The sequence below is a fragment of the Trichoderma atroviride genome, chromosome 1, assembly GCF_020647795.1.
Source record: "Trichoderma atroviride chromosome 1, complete sequence".
Taxonomy (NCBI): Eukaryota; Fungi; Ascomycota; class Sordariomycetes; order Hypocreales; family Hypocreaceae; genus Trichoderma; species Trichoderma atroviride.
Window position 1 is genome coordinate 2,522,505 of NC_089400.1, and position 16,228 is coordinate 2,538,732.

A 16,228-nucleotide genomic window follows, 5' to 3' on the forward strand; every position below is an offset into this window, starting at 1 on the left:
ACATTTACTTCACAATGGCTCGTTCACGGAGCTCCCTGGCCTTGGGCCTGGGTCTGCTCTGCTGGATTACCCTGCTCTTCGCTCCTTTGGCCTTTGTCGGAAAGGTCAATGCCAGCGATGATGCGGACAACTACGGAACTGTTATCGGTATTGTGAGTGAAGACGGACAAGGCTGAAGACAACCCCCACCATATTAACACGTTTCCTTAGGATTTGGGTACTACCTACAGCTGTGTCGGTGTGATGCAGAAGGGCAAGGTCGAGATTCTCGTCAACGATCAGGGCAACCGAATTACTCCTTCCTACGTGGCCTTTACCGATGAGGAGCGTCTGGTTGGCGACTCAGCCAAGAACCAGGCCGCCGCTAACCCCACCAACACCATCTTCGATATCAAGTCAGTCAAAGTCCCTAATGCGTGTCAAGATGTACATGAAAACACGATCGCTAACAGTTGCGCAGGCGAATGATTGGTCGCAAGTTTGCCGAGAAGGACATCCAGGCCGATATGAAGCACTTCCCCTACAAGGTCATTGACAAGGATGGAAAGCCCATTGTTCAGGTCCAGGTGAACGGCGAGAAGAAGCAGTTTACTCCTGAGGAGATTTCCGCCATGATCCTTGGCAAGATGAAGGAGGTCGCCGAGTCCTACTTGGGCAAGAAGGTCACCCACGCCGTCGTCACTGTCCCCGCCTACTTCAACGTAAGTCCTTTGTCCTAGTATTCTTTGGGGGGAAAAAGCAGCATCGTTGTGCTAACAGTCTTTCAGGACAACCAACGTCAGGCCACCAAGGATGCCGGTATCATTGCCGGTCTCAACGTCCTCCGAATTGTCAACGAGCCTACCGCCGCCGCTATCGCCTACGGTCTGGACAAGACTGATGGTGAGCGCCAGATCATTGTCTACGATCTCGGTGGTGGTACCTTCGATGTCTCCCTCCTCTCCATTGACAACGGTGTCTTTGAGGTTTTGGCTACCGCCGGTGACACCCACCTTGGTGGTGAGGACTTTGACCAGCGTGTCATCAACTACCTGGCCAAGGCCTACAACAAGAAGAACAGCGTTGATATCTCCAAGGACCTCAAGGCCATGGGCAAGCTCAAGCGTGAGGCCGAAAAGGCCAAGCGAACTCTGTCTTCCCAGATGAGCACCCGTATTGAGATTGAGGCTTTCTTCGAGGGCAACGACTTCTCCGAGACTCTTACCCGAGCCAAGTTCGAGGAGCTCAACATGGATCTCTTCAAGAAGACCCTCAAGCCTGTTGAGCAGGTTCTCAAGGACGCTAACGTTAAGAAGAGCGAAGTTGATGACATTGTTCTCGTCGGTGGTTCCACTCGTATCCCCAAGGTTCAGTCTTTGATTGAGGAGTACTTTGGTGGCAAGAAGGCTTCCAAGGGTATCAACCCCGACGAGGCTGTTGCTTTCGGTGCCGCCGTCCAGGCTGGTGTTCTTTCCGGTGAGGAGGGTACTGAGGAGATTGTCCTCATGGACGTCAACCCCCTGACTCTCGGTATCGAGACCACCGGTGGAGTTATGACCAAGCTCATTCCCCGCAACACTCCTATCCCCACTCGCAAGAGCCAGATCTTCTCAACTGCTGCCGATAACCAGCCCGTTGTCCTGATCCAGGTCTTCGAGGGTGAGCGTTCCATGACCAAGGACAACAACATTCTTGGCAAGTTCGAGCTTACCGGTATCCCCCCCTGCTCCCCGTGGTGTTCCCCAGATCGAGGTCTCCTTCGAGCTGGATGCCAACGGTATTCTGAAGGTCTCTGCCCACGATAAGGGCACCGGCAAGCAGGAGTCCATCACCATCACCAACGACAAGGGCCGTCTCACCCAGGAGGAGATTGACCGCATGGTCGCCGAGGCTGAGAAGTTTGCCGAGGAGGACAAGGCTACCCGTGAGCGCATTGAGGCCCGTAACGGTCTTGAGAACTACGCTTTCAGCCTGAAGAACCAGGTCAACGACGACGAGGGTCTTGGTGGCAAGATTGACGAGGAGGATAAGGAGACTGTAAGTTGAATTCCACTCATTTCTGCGATGAAGCGAACATTTTGCTAACTTGTGTCAAATAGATTCTTGACGCTGTCAAGGAGGCTACCGAGTGGCTCGAGGAGAACGGCGCCGACGCCACCACCGAGGACTTTGAGGAACAGAAGGAGAAGCTGTCCAACGTCGCCTACCCCATCACCTCCAAGATGTACCAGGGTGCTGGTGGCGAGGACGATGGTGACTTCCATGACGAACTGTAAAAAATGCATAGATGTTTTATTATCTAGAGGAACCAAAGAAGTTCCCCGGTGTTATCGTCGGTTATGACGCGGATATGTTTTTAGTCTTATTAAATCTGAATGCAACTCTGCAACTGTAAAGTAGATGCATAGATTGAAGTTTGAATTTGATACCTACAGTTGCTTGTGATGGCTGCGTGTGAGCTTTGAATATGTGATTAACGTCCAAGTATCGCTGTAGCATAGGTAACATGTATTTGTTCGAGGGACGTTCATTGATATCTCCAGGGAATCGTCATATAACTACAGAACTACGAAGGTTGTAGCGGTTGCAGGCTTTCATTCATAGAAGCATCAAAGATGACAAGCTCTCGACCGAACTGATTAGTTGTATCAAAAGAAGTAATGGCTAGGTATTGGTTAGTATGATGGGCATTACTGATTCAAATTAGACTGCTGATTTATACCGTCAGTTTTCCCAATTTTTGCAGCACCGTGATCTTCTGTGCTCGCACCAGGTGCAGTATCCGGAAACTGTGGCTGCCAGGTGGCTCGCAGCTCGATGTGGCCCTATATCGCCTGTACGTTCGAAGACCACTCGATCCAACACATAAATAGGATTGCTATTAATCAGCTCTCTTTCACCTGGCCTTCTTGCTTCGAGATTTCCGATGCACTGGTCTCTTTAGCTGCAAACGCATCTTTGCTCTTCGAGGTCGATCAGCACAAACACATCGCATGCATTACAAGCTATAGACGAGGCTATTGAAACGAGCAAAGGAAGCAAGCAAACATTTACGCTAAATTCTTCGTTGTCTCTTCAAGTGGCCATTATGGCAGATTCTCCGACTGGCAATACCCAGGCGTTGGCTTCAGAGGAAGGATCTGCATCCCGACCGGTGAGTTGAATCTTCTTTTCTGTCTTTTCTTAGCTTCCCTTAGGGACATTGCCTGCACAGATTTGCTGATTTTGTACAAAATTCAGAAACCGAAAATAAAGATATCATTAATCAAGACTAGTCCAGCTGGTACCACTGGATTGAAGGACAGCCCGACTCATGGCGAAGATACCGAAGCCATGGAACTCGATGACCCTACGGCGACTACCCCAAAAGCTGAGTCAAAGGATGGAAATCTTGGTAACTCTGAATCTACCAAACACGGAGAAGTAAAAGAAGACGATACTCAAGAGGAACTGATTATGAAGCTCTTCGACATGGTTCGTGACGTGGCCGCAGAGCAGCTGGCACTCAAGCAGCTTCAAATAACAAACACAATCTGCCGCCTCAAAGAACTCCAAGACCAGCAGCCCCCCAAGGCCGCCTTCAGCCCTGCCATAGCAAACAGTTGCCGCGAGCGTCTCGAAGGCACGCTCACATACCTCATCTCTGAGCTCTCAGCCATCCCCCCAGCCAACTGGACCACCTACAAAAGGAAGCTCCTCAAGTTTTGCGAATCCGAGCTCATTCTCACCATGACCTTCCCGGAGCGTCTCTACAAAGTCGTCGACATAATCTATCTCCCGGAAGAAATGGACGCGATACCAAAGGAAGAATTCGAGAGACTGCACAGCGTGGCGAGGATTTGCGTCGCTGCCGCTCAGGCGCTGGGACCGGAGAGCGAGAGTGAGGAAGCACTGGCTGAGAAGTGGATCAGGGCAAAGGCGCAGGATCTGGAGTTTCTCAAGAAGATGTTTCGTTCTATGCGAGGGATTTACAAGGCTTCTGCGCCTGAGCGAACGGAGATGCCTTGGGAGACGAAAGCGTGAGAACGGAATAATGGACAAGCTCGCGGGAGTCCCCAGAGCTTTTGAGATACGTATTTTGGGATTTATTAGCAAGGGGGGGGGGGGTGGTAAGTGTTGCGAAACAGGCAGTTGGACAAGTTTTACGTGAGGATATTCACAATGATGCCATTTAAATTCGTTCTAGATAATAAGAGAAGCAAAAAAACAAGTTATTCTCATAACCCTTGGTCTTCCCAAGATGCTTCTGATAGCTCGCCCTCTAAGTCTTGTCCTGTAAATTGAAATCACGTGATAGCGCGGTTCAGCTCGCATCGAAAAGACGCGCCGTCGCGGTAAATGGATTACGACATCGAGCCAGCGTTTCCGCAAGGTGTCTCACAAAAAAAAAACAGGGCGACTGAGGTTGTCTTTTGAATTGTTCCTTTGAGAAATTTGACTTGACCATTGGAGCCTCAAGTTCAACGTTTTGACACTTTTTATTGCCCCCAAAATGCCTGCTACCAAGCGATCAGCTCCCGTCCAAGAAGAGGTGACGGGCACGCGCCGGCGCTCCGGCCGCTTGTCTAGCACGCAGCTGAAGAGCGTATACTTTGAAAGCGAAGATGAGAGCGAAGAACAAGCTGCCGGACGCAAGAAGAGAGCAACTCTGACTAAAAAGCGGGGCAGAAAAGCAATGGATGAATCTGATGAGGAAGAAGAAGTCTTCAAAGAAGATTCAGAGGAAGAGGCGGAAGTGCAGCCCAAGAAGAAATCCCGGGGACGGCCTCCAAAGAAGGCCAAAGAAGAGTCTGATGAAGATCAATATCATACCCCGAAAGAAGATGAAGATGATAAAGACAACAATGAGGACGATGAGGACGAGGACGATGACGATGGACCGCGCAAGGTTGAGATCATTCCTTTGGAGAAGCTGCGAGATACGGGAGGCGTTCCGTATGAAGACCACTATGTGCATAAGAATACCATGCTGTTTCTGAAAGATCTAAAGGCAAACAACAAGCGACCATGGCTGAAATGTGAGCAAACAAACAATCATTGTCCTTGAATCTCAGGTCCAATGCTAATTGGCTACTATTTACAGCACACGATGGAGAATATAGGAGAGCATTAAAGGACTGGCAGTCATTTGTCGACGCGACCACACAGACACTCATCGAGGTTGACGAAACCATCCCCGAACTTCCCGCAAAGGATGTCATTTTCCGCATCCACCGTGACATTCGCTTCAGCAAAGACCCAACGCCGTACAAGGTACGCAATTATCCCTAAACACCATTAAACTCTTACTTACGTAACTTACTTTTTGAAATACAGGCTCACTTCTCCGCCGCTTGGTCCCGCACAGGCAAAAAAGGTCCTTACGCGGTATATTACATCCACTGCGAGCCCAAGGCCACTTTCATAGGTGGCGGGCTGTGGCATCCCGAGGCAGCGTATATAGCCAAGCTGCGGGCGAGCATCGACGAGAGGCCGAGGAGGTGGCGACGGGCGTTCAGCGATCCGCACTTGAAGAGGGTGTTTTTCCCGGCAGTAAAGGAAAAGGACGGGGTGGAGGCCGTGGTGAAGGCTTTTGTGGCGCGGAATCAAGAGAATGCGCTCAAGAAGAGGCCAATGGTATGTGTTTTTCTGCGTCGCTATACTTGCATGGGCTACGTTATTCTTCCCTATCCCAACTTTGCCAAGACGACTTGGTTATTGTTGGCTAACTCGGTGATTCAGGGCTACGAAGTCACGCATCGCGATATAGAGCTTTTAAAACTTCGAAACTTCACCATCGGTACCAAGCTCGACGACAGTGTCCTGAGCAGTGACGATGCACAGGCCAAAATCAAAGAGACGATGAGGGGTCTAGAAGGCTTTGTATGCCTCCCAATGCTGGCGACTACATCAAGTTGTCATTTCATTGCACCCATTTCGAGTTTACATGCTGACTGTGGCGTACGACAGATTACTTTTCTCAATAGCGTCGTGATGCCTGATCCTAATCTCGACGACGATGAGAGTGACGAAGAAGATGGTGAGAATGGCGAAGAGGTGTACAGCGATGACGAGGCCAGAGAAGATGAGGAGGACGAGTAACTGCTCAAAACAGTGTCTTGGATTCAATCTTTGCGGATAACTCGGAATCATACGTGTTCATATGCTAGGGCGATTGTCATGCATTTTCGTCCTTTGAGAGCATTTGGATATGTGGCCCAATCTCTCAAGTTACATATATATGCAAGCGAGCAATTTACTCATTTCCATGCATCGCTTCATAATAAGTCTTACTGGCTGAGTGTCTGCTCAATGCAAGGGAACTGTCTCTCACGGGTTTCTCATTTCGAATTGAAGCCTTGTATGGTGCAACGTCGGAGTCGGTGGAAACCTGTGTTCTAACGATGCACGTCAGCAACTAATACACCAACCACACAGCATCTCGCACCTCCAAAAGTGGCAGGCAATATCGCGAACAATTGCAAAGCGAGAAGTCACCCAGTGGGGGGTTCTGTATCCTCGAATCAGACGAGATTCCACTTATAAGCTGAAAGGAAGAGAAATCAGGCCATACCACCCCAGCATTGCCACAATAGATACACCGAAACCGCTCGCCAAACGGGCCGTATTGCTGCTACTACTACTATTACTAGAGCCAGAGCGGCTATATATACAAAGAGCTGCAGAGCAACCCCGGAATAGCTTTAGCCAGAAGCCAACGCCCCTCCCCCGCTTCCCCAAGATCGATCGCTTGTCTCCGCATCTCGGGCTGGGATCATCCAAGGTTGGCTTGCCAATGGACTTCATAGGACATTAGCGGCCCATGCCAATTCATTGGCGTGCTTCCTGCCATCTACTTCTGCGTGTGTGCCTTACGCTTTCGTGGGGGGAGTGTAAAGAGATAGTAATACCAAATCGCATAACATAACAGAGCTGCCTTTGGTTACCGTAGACGGGCGGATGGCCTATTAGATTGTGCGGCCAGTTATGCCGATCGTCCATTGCCCGAGAGTTAGTCGACCCGCGCATACTTGCAAGGTTGCATCTGCATCTCTGAATGGGCGCATAGATACACCGCTCGTCTCATTTTGATGCAAGCCACGCCAGGCCCGTAGACACCAGGATTGGAGCGTTGGGAATCTGTTAGTTGTGCCTATGACTGTGCGCGCGTGGCGTTTCGTTTCGCAGCATCAAATGCCACCGTCGAAAGCTTACTGAGGGGTCGCCCAGCGTCGCGAAACGTCATATAAGAACGTTACTCAGAGTCTTTTCATTCCAACACCTATTAGCGTCTATTCCAAGTTCTATTGCGCATGGTATCTTTACCCCTCCACAGACATACCTTTCTGAGTTAATATTCTCCTTGAAAGTTTTTATACTTGCTGTCTGTTGTGTGGCAGCTGAAACCTTACGAAACCTGATACACAAAGTAAGATGGCTCCAATGGCGACGAGCGTTAGCACTACCAACAACGTTGGCGGTATTCGCCCTCGTATTCTCATCCCTGAGAAAATTTCGCCAGATGGCCTGGCAATGCTGGAGCCGCACTTTGACGTGGACGTCAAGTTGGGCCTGACCCATGACGAGCTCATCGCTCAGATCCCAAGTTATCATGGCTTAATTGTCAGATCTGAAACCAAGGTAACAGAGGAGGTTTTACTCGCCGGAAGGAAGCTTCGCGTGGTGGCGAGAGCAGGTGTTGGCGTTGATAATATCAATGTGCCGACTGCAACGTCCCGGGGCATCATTGTCGTCAATTCGCCTTCTGGAAATATCCTCGCTGCTGCAGAGCACACGGTAGCACTGCTTCTCGCCACTGCTAGAAACATTGGCAGAGCAGATGGAAGTTTAAAACAAGGAGGCTGGGAACGAAGCAAACTCGTCGGCATCGAGGTGGGACGAAAAGTTCTCGGCATCGTTGGACTGGGCAAGGTTGGCATGAATGTTGCGCGAATGGCAAAGGGCCTCGGCATGAAAGTTGTAGCTGTCGACCCGTATGCCAACCCAGATATGGCACGCCAGGCGGGAGTCGACTTGGTGTCTGACCTGAAGGAAATCCTTCCCATCGTGGATTTTCTAACGATCCATACCCCTTTGCTGGCGACGACGCTGGACCTTGTTGGCGAAGCAGAGTTCAAGAGCATGAAGAAGACGGCCCGAGTGCTCAATGTCGCTCGTGGCGGAGTCTACAACGAGGCTGCTTTGGTGAAAGCTCTTGATGAGGGATGGATTGCCGGAGCAGGTATTGACGTCTTCACCTCAGAGCCTCCCAAGGCGGACTCAGCTGCTGGCCGGATCGCCAGGCATCCAAAAGTAGTGGCCACTCCCCACTTGGGAGCATCTACTGTCGAGGCACAAGAGAACGTCTCAATAGATGTATGCACACAAGTGCTTGAAATCCTGCGAGGCGGCCTTCCCACCAGCGCCGTCAACGCGCCAATCATTCTGCCCGAAGAGTATCGCAAGGTGCAGCCGTTTGTGCAACTGGTCGAGAAAATGGGACGTCTTTACTCTCAGCACTTCGTGAGGACCAAGGGAGGATTGGTTGGTGGACGCAAATTCGAGTTGATCTATCATGGCGACCTGGCAGGAATGTCCAACACGAAACCGCTGTATGCCGCGCTCGTCAAGGGGCTGGTTGCCTCATTCAGCGAGTCCCACGTCAACATTGTCAACGCAACAATGATTGCCAAAGAAAAGGGCATCATCATCAGCGAGACGCACTCGCATCAGCCAGGCGATCTGTCGTATGCAAACCTGGTGACGCTCAAGGCACACGCAGACGACGGCAGCGGCGAGCAAGTTATCCAGGGGTACGCATCAGACAAGCGGCTGTACATCTCCAAGCTGGATCGCTTCAACGCAACCTTTACTCCGGAGGGGACAATGATTTTTCTGCACAATTATGACGAGCCGGGCAAGATTGGAGGCGTCGGCATGGTGCTGGGGTCTCATGGAATCAACATCCGGTTCATGCAAGTCGCGAGTCTGGACGAAGAATCGAAGCAAGGCGCCCCTGATGCTGTGAAGCCAGGAAACGAGGCTTTGATGATTCTGGGTATAGATAGGCCAGTAGATGAAGAGGTCATGGAGGGGCTGCGCCGGTCTGAAGGAGTCTTGGATGTAGTGTTGGTCCAACTATAAGATGTGAGATCTTATCGATTGAGCCGGCGCGCGGTAGATGGCCATAGCTTGTGATTTAGGCATTGAAAGCAAAGACGTTGGATAACACACAGCAGCCAGGTGTTGGCTTACCGCTTATCGGCTATCCTACAACTTCTTGTTAAGCTTAAATAGTGACTTTGTTGACCCAATGATTCAATTGATCAATCACACCAGACGTTTCAAGCTGCAATGTACAATTGTCTTGTATCTCTAGCAATGCTTAGCATGTACTGCCGAGCTGCCGAGCCGTGGGGCCGCTTTTGGCGCAGGAACAAGCAATCGTCGTCATCACAGCGCTTGTGCCAGCAGCAAGAGGCCGCTAGCCTCCAGCGGCCCACAGGGCTTGAAAGCTTCCCTGCCTTGCGAAGCTTCGAGCCGTAGTTTCAATTTCCTTTCTTTTTTTTTTTTTCTTCTCTCTCCTCCATAGGTCTCAACCTTTACGGTTGCGGAATCCAGATCCATCGATTTCGGCTCGGACATTACATTCAACGGCCTCTTCTTTTTCCATTGCTGCCTACTTCAGCAGCACTTATCTCGCTCTTCCTACGATCCGGACAATTCGAGCTTTCGGCAGCGACCGTCAGCAGCTAGCCGGGCCTGCGGGTCTTCTCATCGCAGGGACGTGCATCGCCCTACTCTTTATCCGCCGGCCGCCATTTCTCTCCCCGACAGTGACGAACGCATTACCGACATATATTTTCTCCAGCGCCTGTAGCGGCACGATTGAAGCCACCCAACTCGAACTCTGGCGATGAACACGAAAGCCGCCCCGGGAGGCCTCGCCAGCCTCCGCCCTGCGGTGCTGGGCTTGGGGCGAGTATTCGGCCTCTGCTTTACGGCAGTTTCGGCGGCGCCTATATCGTCGCAAGAGCGTCATGAGGAGCACGCAGACACTCCCGTCTGGGTACTGGCCGTCGCGTCGATGACGCTTGTTTTGCTGGGCGGCGCATTCGCCGGCTTGACCATCGCGTACGTGACTGGCCTCCAACCTTGGCAACCGTGACACGAGTTACTGATACCGTAGCAGATTGATGGGCCAAGACTCCATCTACCTCCAGGTCGTCTCTGGCGATCCTACCGAGCCGCAACACAAGAACGCGGCGCGAGTCCTTCGGCTGCTCAACAGGGGAAAGCATTGGGTACTGGTCACTTTGCTGCTCGCCAACGTCATTGTTAACGAATCGCTCCCCGTGGTACTGGACCGCTTTTTGGGCGGCGGTGTTGCCGCCATCATAGGCAGCACAATTCTTATCGGTGAGCACTTGCAGCCTCCTTGTTTTACCACTTGTTTGCTTGCTTTTATCGTGTCGGCCGGCTCTTCCATACTAAATCCCGAATGCAGTCATTTTTGGCGAAATCGTGCCTCAGTCTGTGTGTGTGCGATTTGGCCTGCCGATTGGCGGAACCATGTCCACGCCCGTCTTGATCCTCATGTACCTCTTAAGTCCGGTAGCCTGGCCCACTGCCAAGCTTCTCGATTGGATTCTGGGAGAGGATCACGGTACCGTATACAAAAAGAGTGGCCTCAAAACGCTTGTGACTCTACACAAGTCTCTTGGCGAAGTGTCGGAGCGACTGAACCAAGATGAGGTCACCATCATCACCGCCGTTCTGGATCTCAAGGACAAGCCCGTATCGGAAGTCATGACTCCCATGGACGACGTGTTTACGCTTGCAGAGGACCATATTTTGGATGAGGAAACCATGGATACGATTCTTTCTTCTGGATACTCGCGAATCCCAATCTACCGCTCAGGCAAACCAACCGACTTCGTGGGAATGCTTCTTGTCAAGACCCTCATTACGTACGATCCCGAAGACCGCATTCCGGTTAGGGAAGTGCAACTGGGGGCCGTTGTAGAAACACGGCCTGAGACGAGCTGCCTGGATATCATCAACTTCTTCCAAGAGGGAAAGTCTCACATGGTGTTGGTCTCTGAGTTTCCTGGGTCCAACCACGGTGCTCTTGGCGTGGTTACCTTGGAGGATGTCATTGAAGAGCTTATCGGAGAGTGAGTGCTGGAGCTTTCAATTTGTGGTCCCTTATCAGATATCATATTTGCCGAGCATGCTATGCTGTCTGTTACTAACGCGAGGCATACAGGGAAATCGTCGACGAATCAGACGTCTATGTCGACGTGCACAAGGCTATCCGGCGTCTAGCCCCTGCTCCTCGAGTGCACCGTAGGCACAGTGACAATCCAGGCGCAGGAGTGGCGGTCAGGAAGACGCCGGACATCGTGGCTAATATCCACAAACATTCGGAAGGTCAGACCCTTGACGTTGGCTCTTATAAGAGTGACTCAGGTCACCTTGAGCGCCCTCCCAAGACAGCTGTGTTCATGAAGCGCCAACATTCAGCAGGTCCCGACGGCCGCATGGGAAAGAGTACGGTGCCTGTCAAAGCCTCGCTTGATGAGATGCGACAGCAACTCCGGCTCGGCCCCGCGAACCGCGCGGCGAACCCTCGGAGCAGCACGAGGGGAAGCGTATTCAAGATTAAACAGGGCTTGGGAACGACGGTAGTGACGACGACTACAACCGAGCCTGCAAAGCCGGTCAATGGCGAAGCAGAGGGTGCAGACGAGCACACCGAAACAACGCCGCTATTAGGCAAAGACCAGAATGGAACGAGATAGCGATGGCAGGGTGAAATACTGCTTCAAAAATGTGTGTGGAGACGGCGAGAGCAATGAAAAGGAGTAGCAAACGATGGAGTCTTAATGCTCCTATGGAATAATGCTTTGAAAAGGAAAATTGTGTGACTAGGACACGAGATTTGTTTTCATGTATCTCACTTTTACTTGATATGCTAGCGTTTTCAAGAGCCGTGGAATTTGTCCCATGGTCTTTCGGGGCAAATGTCCTTTTTCCTCGTATCAATACTATGCATGTCGTTGATTTTCTCTATGCCCTTTACGTCTTTGTTCTATTATCCTATCGCTGTTGAACGCCTCGTCTTTCATCTCTAATCGTACCAAATAGCATTCATGCCAAACCCAGGCTCTGGAACCCGCACCCTCGCAACCCGTGCCAAGAATTCGTCCTGCCACCGATATATCTCCAACCATCCCTCTTGATCGTCCGTGATGGCAACCCACTCGTCGGTCCAATCGCTCGGCGCCACGGCATTGCTATGCCCGCCGCTCGTGGGCGTCGGATTCAGGCAGATCTGGCGCTCAATGACACCTTCTTCAGACAGCTTGAAGGCGGTGACGTAGCCGGTGAGGTCGAAGCTGTTGGCGCGAGACGAGGCGAAGAGATATTTGCCCGAGTATGAGAGGGTACACACGTCGGCGCGGTACTGGGTCCAGCGATTGGGGATGCCCGGCGGGATCAGGGGGGAAATGGCGGTGCGTGAAGATTGGCAGGTGAGTCGCGGGATCGATGAGGTATTCGCAGATGCGGTTGCCCTTTTCCATGAGGGCGTAGAGATAGTTGCCCGACGGGTGGATGGCGACCCATCGTGGGTGGTCGCGCGGGTCTGGACAGTCGACGGCGCCGACGAGCTCGAGCTCTGGGGACTCGGGCTGCCGCTTCTTGTGGACCCAGAGCTTGTTGGCTGTGAGATCGGCTGAGTAGAGGTACGTCTCGGTCGGGTCGAAGACCATGCCGTGGATGCCCGTGTTGGGCTGATACTCGTAGTTCTGGACGTTGTTCACCAGGGCGCCGGAGGAAGCATCCGTGGTAAAGACGGAGCCATGGCCGGCGTGTTTGTAAAAGGGGTTGCAGTAGACTGCGTAGGGGGGGCTTTTTGGCGGCGAGGAGGAAGATGGCGCGGGTGTTTGTTTCGGGGGAGGCGGCTTGAGCTGTGATGATTATTAGAAATTGAATCATTGAATTCGACATGTATATTGGTGACATGGGAGAGACGTACGATCGTGAAGCATTGGGTGAGAGGCTTGGTGGACGATTTCTGTGGGCGAGTTGACCTTGAAGCTGGACCACTTCTTCATGGCAGCTCCGTAGATGGCTTTCTTCTCATGCTGTTGAAAGTGAATGTATTAGTTTACTTGCACGATATATACAAACGATTTCTTTTTGAGCTGCGGCTTCTAAACTTACATCAAACGTCATCCATGAAATGGGCTCATCATTCGCAATCTCGGTGCGCTTGACGAGCTTGAGCGTGAGCGCCTCGTCGTCAAAGGCAAACGTGAAGATGGCGCCGGGCGGCGTCCACGTGCCGACCATGAGATGGTGAATCCCCATTTCCGAGGGCAGTTTTGGCGTCTCACCGATTTCGCTGTTTGTGCGTCGCGATAGTTGGCGCAACTGGCGCCCGCGAACGTGGGTACTGGCGGCTGGTGTGAGGAGCTTTGAGCGAAGCGCTGTTGCGAGCCGGTTCAAACTCATGTAAAGGGGAGAATCGTACGATGAAGGAGATGAAGATGATGATTACAAAGGGTTCAATTGGGTAGTGATGTGACAAGGTTCAAGAGAAATGGACATGACATCTACTGACTACATCATGGCAACTTCAAATCATAGAGGATATTCCTTTATCCCCCCTGCTCGACCCTGCACCCCAAAGCCTCGAATTGTGCTAAAAACCCCCCGATGCTAGTGCCACTCTCTACCGCCGCTATAGCCGGAGCCCCTACAATAGTATCACTGAGAAGCAGGAAATACTCAACTCGCCATTTACCGCTCGTTGGACCGGGATTCAAACCGCACTGAAACGATGCAGAATCGCGGGGCAAAAAAAACGACATCACCTGTTGCTACTGTAAGAGAAAAAACGGACATGGTGCTCGCCTCGCTCGCCTAAGGTGGGGTTCGGGGGACCTGGCGGGGGGCCCGCAGGCGCTAAGGAGGGAAAAATGAGGGGCTTCCCGGTCGGTTTGTAGATTCGGTAATTGGGACTGGAGAAGCAATGAGGCGCTGGACTGGTTGAACTTGCGGTTTCGGGTAGTTAATGGCTTGGATCCGTGGGGGATGCGGCGGGAGGGCCATCCGGGGAGTGATGCTGCAGATGCTCGGTGTTGTGATGTCTTGCTGCTTCATAGTCGAATATTATTACCATTACTAGATATTGAATCAAATGAGATTATTTACAACTACGAGCGTGATGTCAGTAATGCATGTAGCCAGCCTATCAAGTCTCCATCTGGTGTCAAAATGCTGCCATCAATGCTCGCAGCTGTCTGCCCCGGCGCGGCTTTTCCGGTGTTCGTTGGCATCGCCGCACAGCAGTCCCGACTCCAGCTCCCGGACCTCGTTTCCGACCCCAGGTGGCTAAAAAATACTCCCATGTGCCGGTGGCTTCATGGCCCATGGCGCCTTTCCCCACACCTTGCCCCTTCGACCACTGGCCATGAGGCTATTTTGTCTGACAGTTTCTTTACCCGCCATGCAGCTGTCTATGCATGCACATGTCAGATCCTGATATTACGTGCGGGAGGATGGCCACCTGAAGATCTTTTTTTTAATATATATATATCGCAACGTCCCACCGTCTTCTATTCTTCCTTTCATACTCCATTCCTCATTGCATTCTTAGTCTTTTACTCCCTTTCCTTCTCGCATCATCCATACAGCTCTAGTACCCTGTTCATACATTGATAGATACCACTAGCAAAGCCTCAATCTCGTCTCTCGATAATCACACACAAAAGTCTCTAAACACCAGCAACAAACACACACAATGGCTACCAACGGCACCACCAACGGCGCCTCGGCCCGCTTCGACCCGACCTTCACCAAGCGTGTCATTGAGACCATGGGCCCCAACATGACTCCCCGCAACCGCCAGGTCATGAGCTCTCTGTTAACTCACCTGCACGACTTTGCCCGCGAGGTCGAGCTCACCGTGGACGAGTGGATGACGGGCGTGCACTTTATCAACGCCGTGGGCCAGATCTCGACCAAGACCCGAAACGAGGCCCACCGGGTCTCTGATGTGCTTGGCTTGGAATCGTATGTCCTTCATTGCATGTACACTTATAGCGGCCTTTGACTAACACGCCGATTTAGCCTCGTTGATGAAATCGCCAACAAGATCGTCGCCGAGGGCGACATTGATCCCACCTCATCCTCCATCCTGGGGCCCTTCTGGTCGCCCAACGCCCCTTTCCGCGAGAACGGCGGCTCCATCATCCAGAACCCCAACCCCGAGGGCCGCGTCGCCCTGATGCACGGCACCATCACCGACCTGCTCACCGGCAAGCCCATCCCCAACGCCGTCTTCGACATCTGGCAGGCCAGCGCCAACGGCAAATACGACTTCCAGGACCCCGAGAACCAGACCCCCAACAACCTGCGCGGCAAGTTCAGGGCCGACGAGAACGGCAAATACTGGTTCTACTGCTACCATCCTACTGCCTACTCTCTGCCGACCGATGGGCCTTCCTACAAGCTGCTGACGATGATGGATCGCCACCCCATGCGCCCTGCCCACATTCACATCATGGTGAGTTTCTCGACATGGACTGACAAAATGGCGAGCACTGCTAATCAGATACTCTGTAATAGGTCACTCACCCCGAATACAGGGGATGCACAACCCAGCTCTACCCCAAGGACGACCCCTGGTTGGCCACTGACACCGTCTTCGCTGTCAAGGACGACCTCATTCTGGACTTCAAGCCCCTCAAGGGTGACGACAAGGCTACTCTAGATTTGGAGTATAATGTCATTTTGGCGCCCAAGGGATACAAGGGCAAGCAGTTTTAATAAAAAAAAGAAACAGGGAGAAACCGGAATATGCTGCAGCGATATTTGGCTAACTACATGTGTTTTTCATGTATTTTGGGACGGAGCTTAGAATGACGAGATGGGAAAAATTATCCTTTGGTTGTATTATCAGCTAGCTTTGCATATATGTTTTGTATCATTTACTATTTTATATAGTATATAGCATTTTATTTTTATACCATCTTTCATAAAGGAGAAAAAAAAATACGCGGATAGAGATACCTAGCACACTCCCCATTGCTTGCATTTTGCTATTGCTTGCATGCAGGATGCAGCATGTATGTGTTGCGTAGGCAGCATGGATTCAGGGTCTAAAACTAAAATGGGGGGGGGGGCGATCTCCCGAGCTCTGCAGACGACAGGGGTCCCGGTGGCGTAGATTGTGTTGGATTGGTGGCCAATATAGCTT

At 51.7% G+C, this 16,228-nt stretch overlaps 8 protein-coding genes across 9 annotated transcripts; 7 read left to right on the forward strand and 1 right to left on the reverse strand.

The window, feature by feature from the left end:
* Positions 1-14: 14 nt before the first annotated feature.
* TrAtP1_000934 (uncharacterized protein) lies at positions 15-1,784 on the forward strand (the record flags this gene model as incomplete). Its single annotated transcript, XM_014090894.2, has 4 exons — positions 15-152; positions 211-395; positions 461-701; positions 768-1,784. 4 exons carry the CDS (start codon positions 15-17, stop codon positions 1,782-1,784), a joined length of 1,581 nt encoding a protein of 526 aa, XP_013946369.2.
* A 73-nt stretch (positions 1,785-1,857) lies between these two features.
* Positions 1,858-2,255, forward strand: TrAtP1_000935 (uncharacterized protein; the record flags this gene model as incomplete). Its single annotated transcript, XM_066110787.1, has 2 exons — positions 1,858-2,016; positions 2,079-2,255. The coding sequence occupies 2 exons, from the start codon at positions 1,858-1,860 to the stop codon at positions 2,253-2,255; spliced, it is 336 nt and encodes a 111-aa protein (XP_065966860.1).
* A 731-nt stretch (positions 2,256-2,986) lies between these two features.
* Positions 2,987-4,062, forward strand: TrAtP1_000936 (uncharacterized protein). Its single transcript, XM_014090895.2, has 2 exons — positions 2,987-3,133; positions 3,220-4,062. Exons 1-2 carry the CDS (start codon positions 3,068-3,070, stop codon positions 4,000-4,002), a joined length of 849 nt encoding a protein of 282 aa, XP_013946370.1. The 5' UTR covers positions 2,987-3,067; the 3' UTR covers positions 4,003-4,062.
* Positions 4,063-4,223: 161 nt separating this feature from the next.
* TrAtP1_000937 (uncharacterized protein) lies at positions 4,224-6,655 on the forward strand. Its single transcript, XM_014090896.2, has 5 exons — positions 4,224-4,997; positions 5,063-5,232; positions 5,296-5,595; positions 5,701-5,841; positions 5,929-6,655. Exons 1-5 carry the CDS (start codon positions 4,472-4,474, stop codon positions 6,058-6,060), a joined length of 1,269 nt encoding a protein of 422 aa, XP_013946371.2. The 5' UTR covers positions 4,224-4,471; the 3' UTR covers positions 6,061-6,655.
* A 571-nt stretch (positions 6,656-7,226) lies between these two features.
* TrAtP1_000938 (uncharacterized protein) lies at positions 7,227-9,297 on the forward strand. Its single transcript, XM_014090897.2, has one exon. It carries the CDS (start codon positions 7,393-7,395, stop codon positions 9,100-9,102), a length of 1,710 nt encoding a protein of 569 aa, XP_013946372.2. The 5' UTR covers positions 7,227-7,392; the 3' UTR covers positions 9,103-9,297.
* Positions 9,298-9,535: 238 nt separating this feature from the next.
* Positions 9,536-12,034, forward strand: TrAtP1_000939 (uncharacterized protein). 2 transcript variants are annotated; one of them, XM_066110788.1, is made up of 5 exons: positions 9,536-10,092; positions 10,151-10,377; positions 10,466-11,135; positions 11,228-11,391; positions 11,488-12,034. In XM_066110788.1, the coding sequence occupies exons 1-5, from the start codon at positions 9,875-9,877 to the stop codon at positions 11,760-11,762; spliced, it is 1,554 nt and encodes a 517-aa protein (XP_065966861.1). In that variant the 5' UTR covers positions 9,536-9,874; the 3' UTR covers positions 11,763-12,034. The 2 variants fall into 2 exon arrangements, with proteins under 2 accessions (XP_065966861.1, XP_065966862.1); XM_066110789.1 differs by having other exon boundaries at positions 10,466-12,034.
* Positions 12,035-13,814, reverse strand: TrAtP1_000940 (uncharacterized protein). The gene is made up of 3 exons (XM_014090899.2): positions 13,189-13,814; positions 13,001-13,109; positions 12,035-12,932 (listed from the first exon to the last, which is right to left on the reverse strand). Exons 1-3 carry the CDS (start codon positions 13,477-13,479, stop codon positions 12,460-12,462), a joined length of 873 nt encoding a protein of 290 aa, XP_013946374.2. The 5' UTR covers positions 13,480-13,814; the 3' UTR covers positions 12,035-12,459.
* Positions 13,815-14,439: 625 nt separating this feature from the next.
* TrAtP1_000941 (uncharacterized protein) lies at positions 14,440-15,999 on the forward strand. Its single transcript, XM_014090900.2, has 3 exons — positions 14,440-15,042; positions 15,100-15,535; positions 15,598-15,999. Exons 1-3 carry the CDS (start codon positions 14,771-14,773, stop codon positions 15,796-15,798), a joined length of 909 nt encoding a protein of 302 aa, XP_013946375.1. The 5' UTR covers positions 14,440-14,770; the 3' UTR covers positions 15,799-15,999.
* Positions 16,000-16,228: the final 229 nt, after the last annotated feature.

Bases quoted from the DNA above. Each gene is read 5' to 3' on its own strand.
- TrAtP1_000936 (XM_014090895.2), top strand. From the start codon at position 3,068: ATGGCAGATTCTCCGACTGGCAATACCCAGGCGTTGGCTTCAGAGGAA. The intron at 3,134-3,219 runs GTGAGTTGAATC...TACAAAATTCAG, and splicing joins AAGGATCTGCATCCCGACCG to AAACCGAAAATAAAGATATC.
- TrAtP1_000937 (XM_014090896.2), top strand. From the start codon at position 4,472: ATGCCTGCTACCAAGCGATCAGCTCCCGTCCAAGAAGAGGTGACGGGC. The intron at 4,998-5,062 runs GTGAGCAAACAA...TACTATTTACAG, and splicing joins CAAGCGACCATGGCTGAAAT to CACACGATGGAGAATATAGG. The intron at 5,842-5,928 runs GTATGCCTCCCA...GGCGTACGACAG, and splicing joins TGAGGGGTCTAGAAGGCTTT to ATTACTTTTCTCAATAGCGT.
- TrAtP1_000938 (XM_014090897.2), top strand. From the start codon at position 7,393: ATGGCTCCAATGGCGACGAGCGTTAGCACTACCAACAACGTTGGCGGT.
- TrAtP1_000939 (XM_066110788.1), top strand. From the start codon at position 9,875: ATGAACACGAAAGCCGCCCCGGGAGGCCTCGCCAGCCTCCGCCCTGCG. The intron at 10,093-10,150 runs GTACGTGACTGG...ATACCGTAGCAG, and splicing joins TTCGCCGGCTTGACCATCGC to ATTGATGGGCCAAGACTCCA. The intron at 10,378-10,465 runs GTGAGCACTTGC...TCCCGAATGCAG, and splicing joins AGGCAGCACAATTCTTATCG to TCATTTTTGGCGAAATCGTG.
- TrAtP1_000940 (XM_014090899.2), bottom strand. From the start codon at position 13,479: ATGAGTTTGAACCGGCTCGCAACAGCGCTTCGCTCAAAGCTCCTCACA. The intron at 13,110-13,188 runs GTAAGTTTAGAA...CACTTTCAACAG, and splicing joins TTTCATGGATGACGTTTGAT to CATGAGAAGAAAGCCATCTA. The intron at 12,933-13,000 runs GTACGTCTCTCC...TAATCATCACAG, and splicing joins TCACCCAATGCTTCACGATC to CTCAAGCCGCCTCCCCCGAA.
- TrAtP1_000941 (XM_014090900.2), top strand. From the start codon at position 14,771: ATGGCTACCAACGGCACCACCAACGGCGCCTCGGCCCGCTTCGACCCG. The intron at 15,043-15,099 runs GTATGTCCTTCA...ACGCCGATTTAG, and splicing joins GATGTGCTTGGCTTGGAATC to CCTCGTTGATGAAATCGCCA. The intron at 15,536-15,597 runs GTGAGTTTCTCG...ACTCTGTAATAG, and splicing joins CTGCCCACATTCACATCATG to GTCACTCACCCCGAATACAG.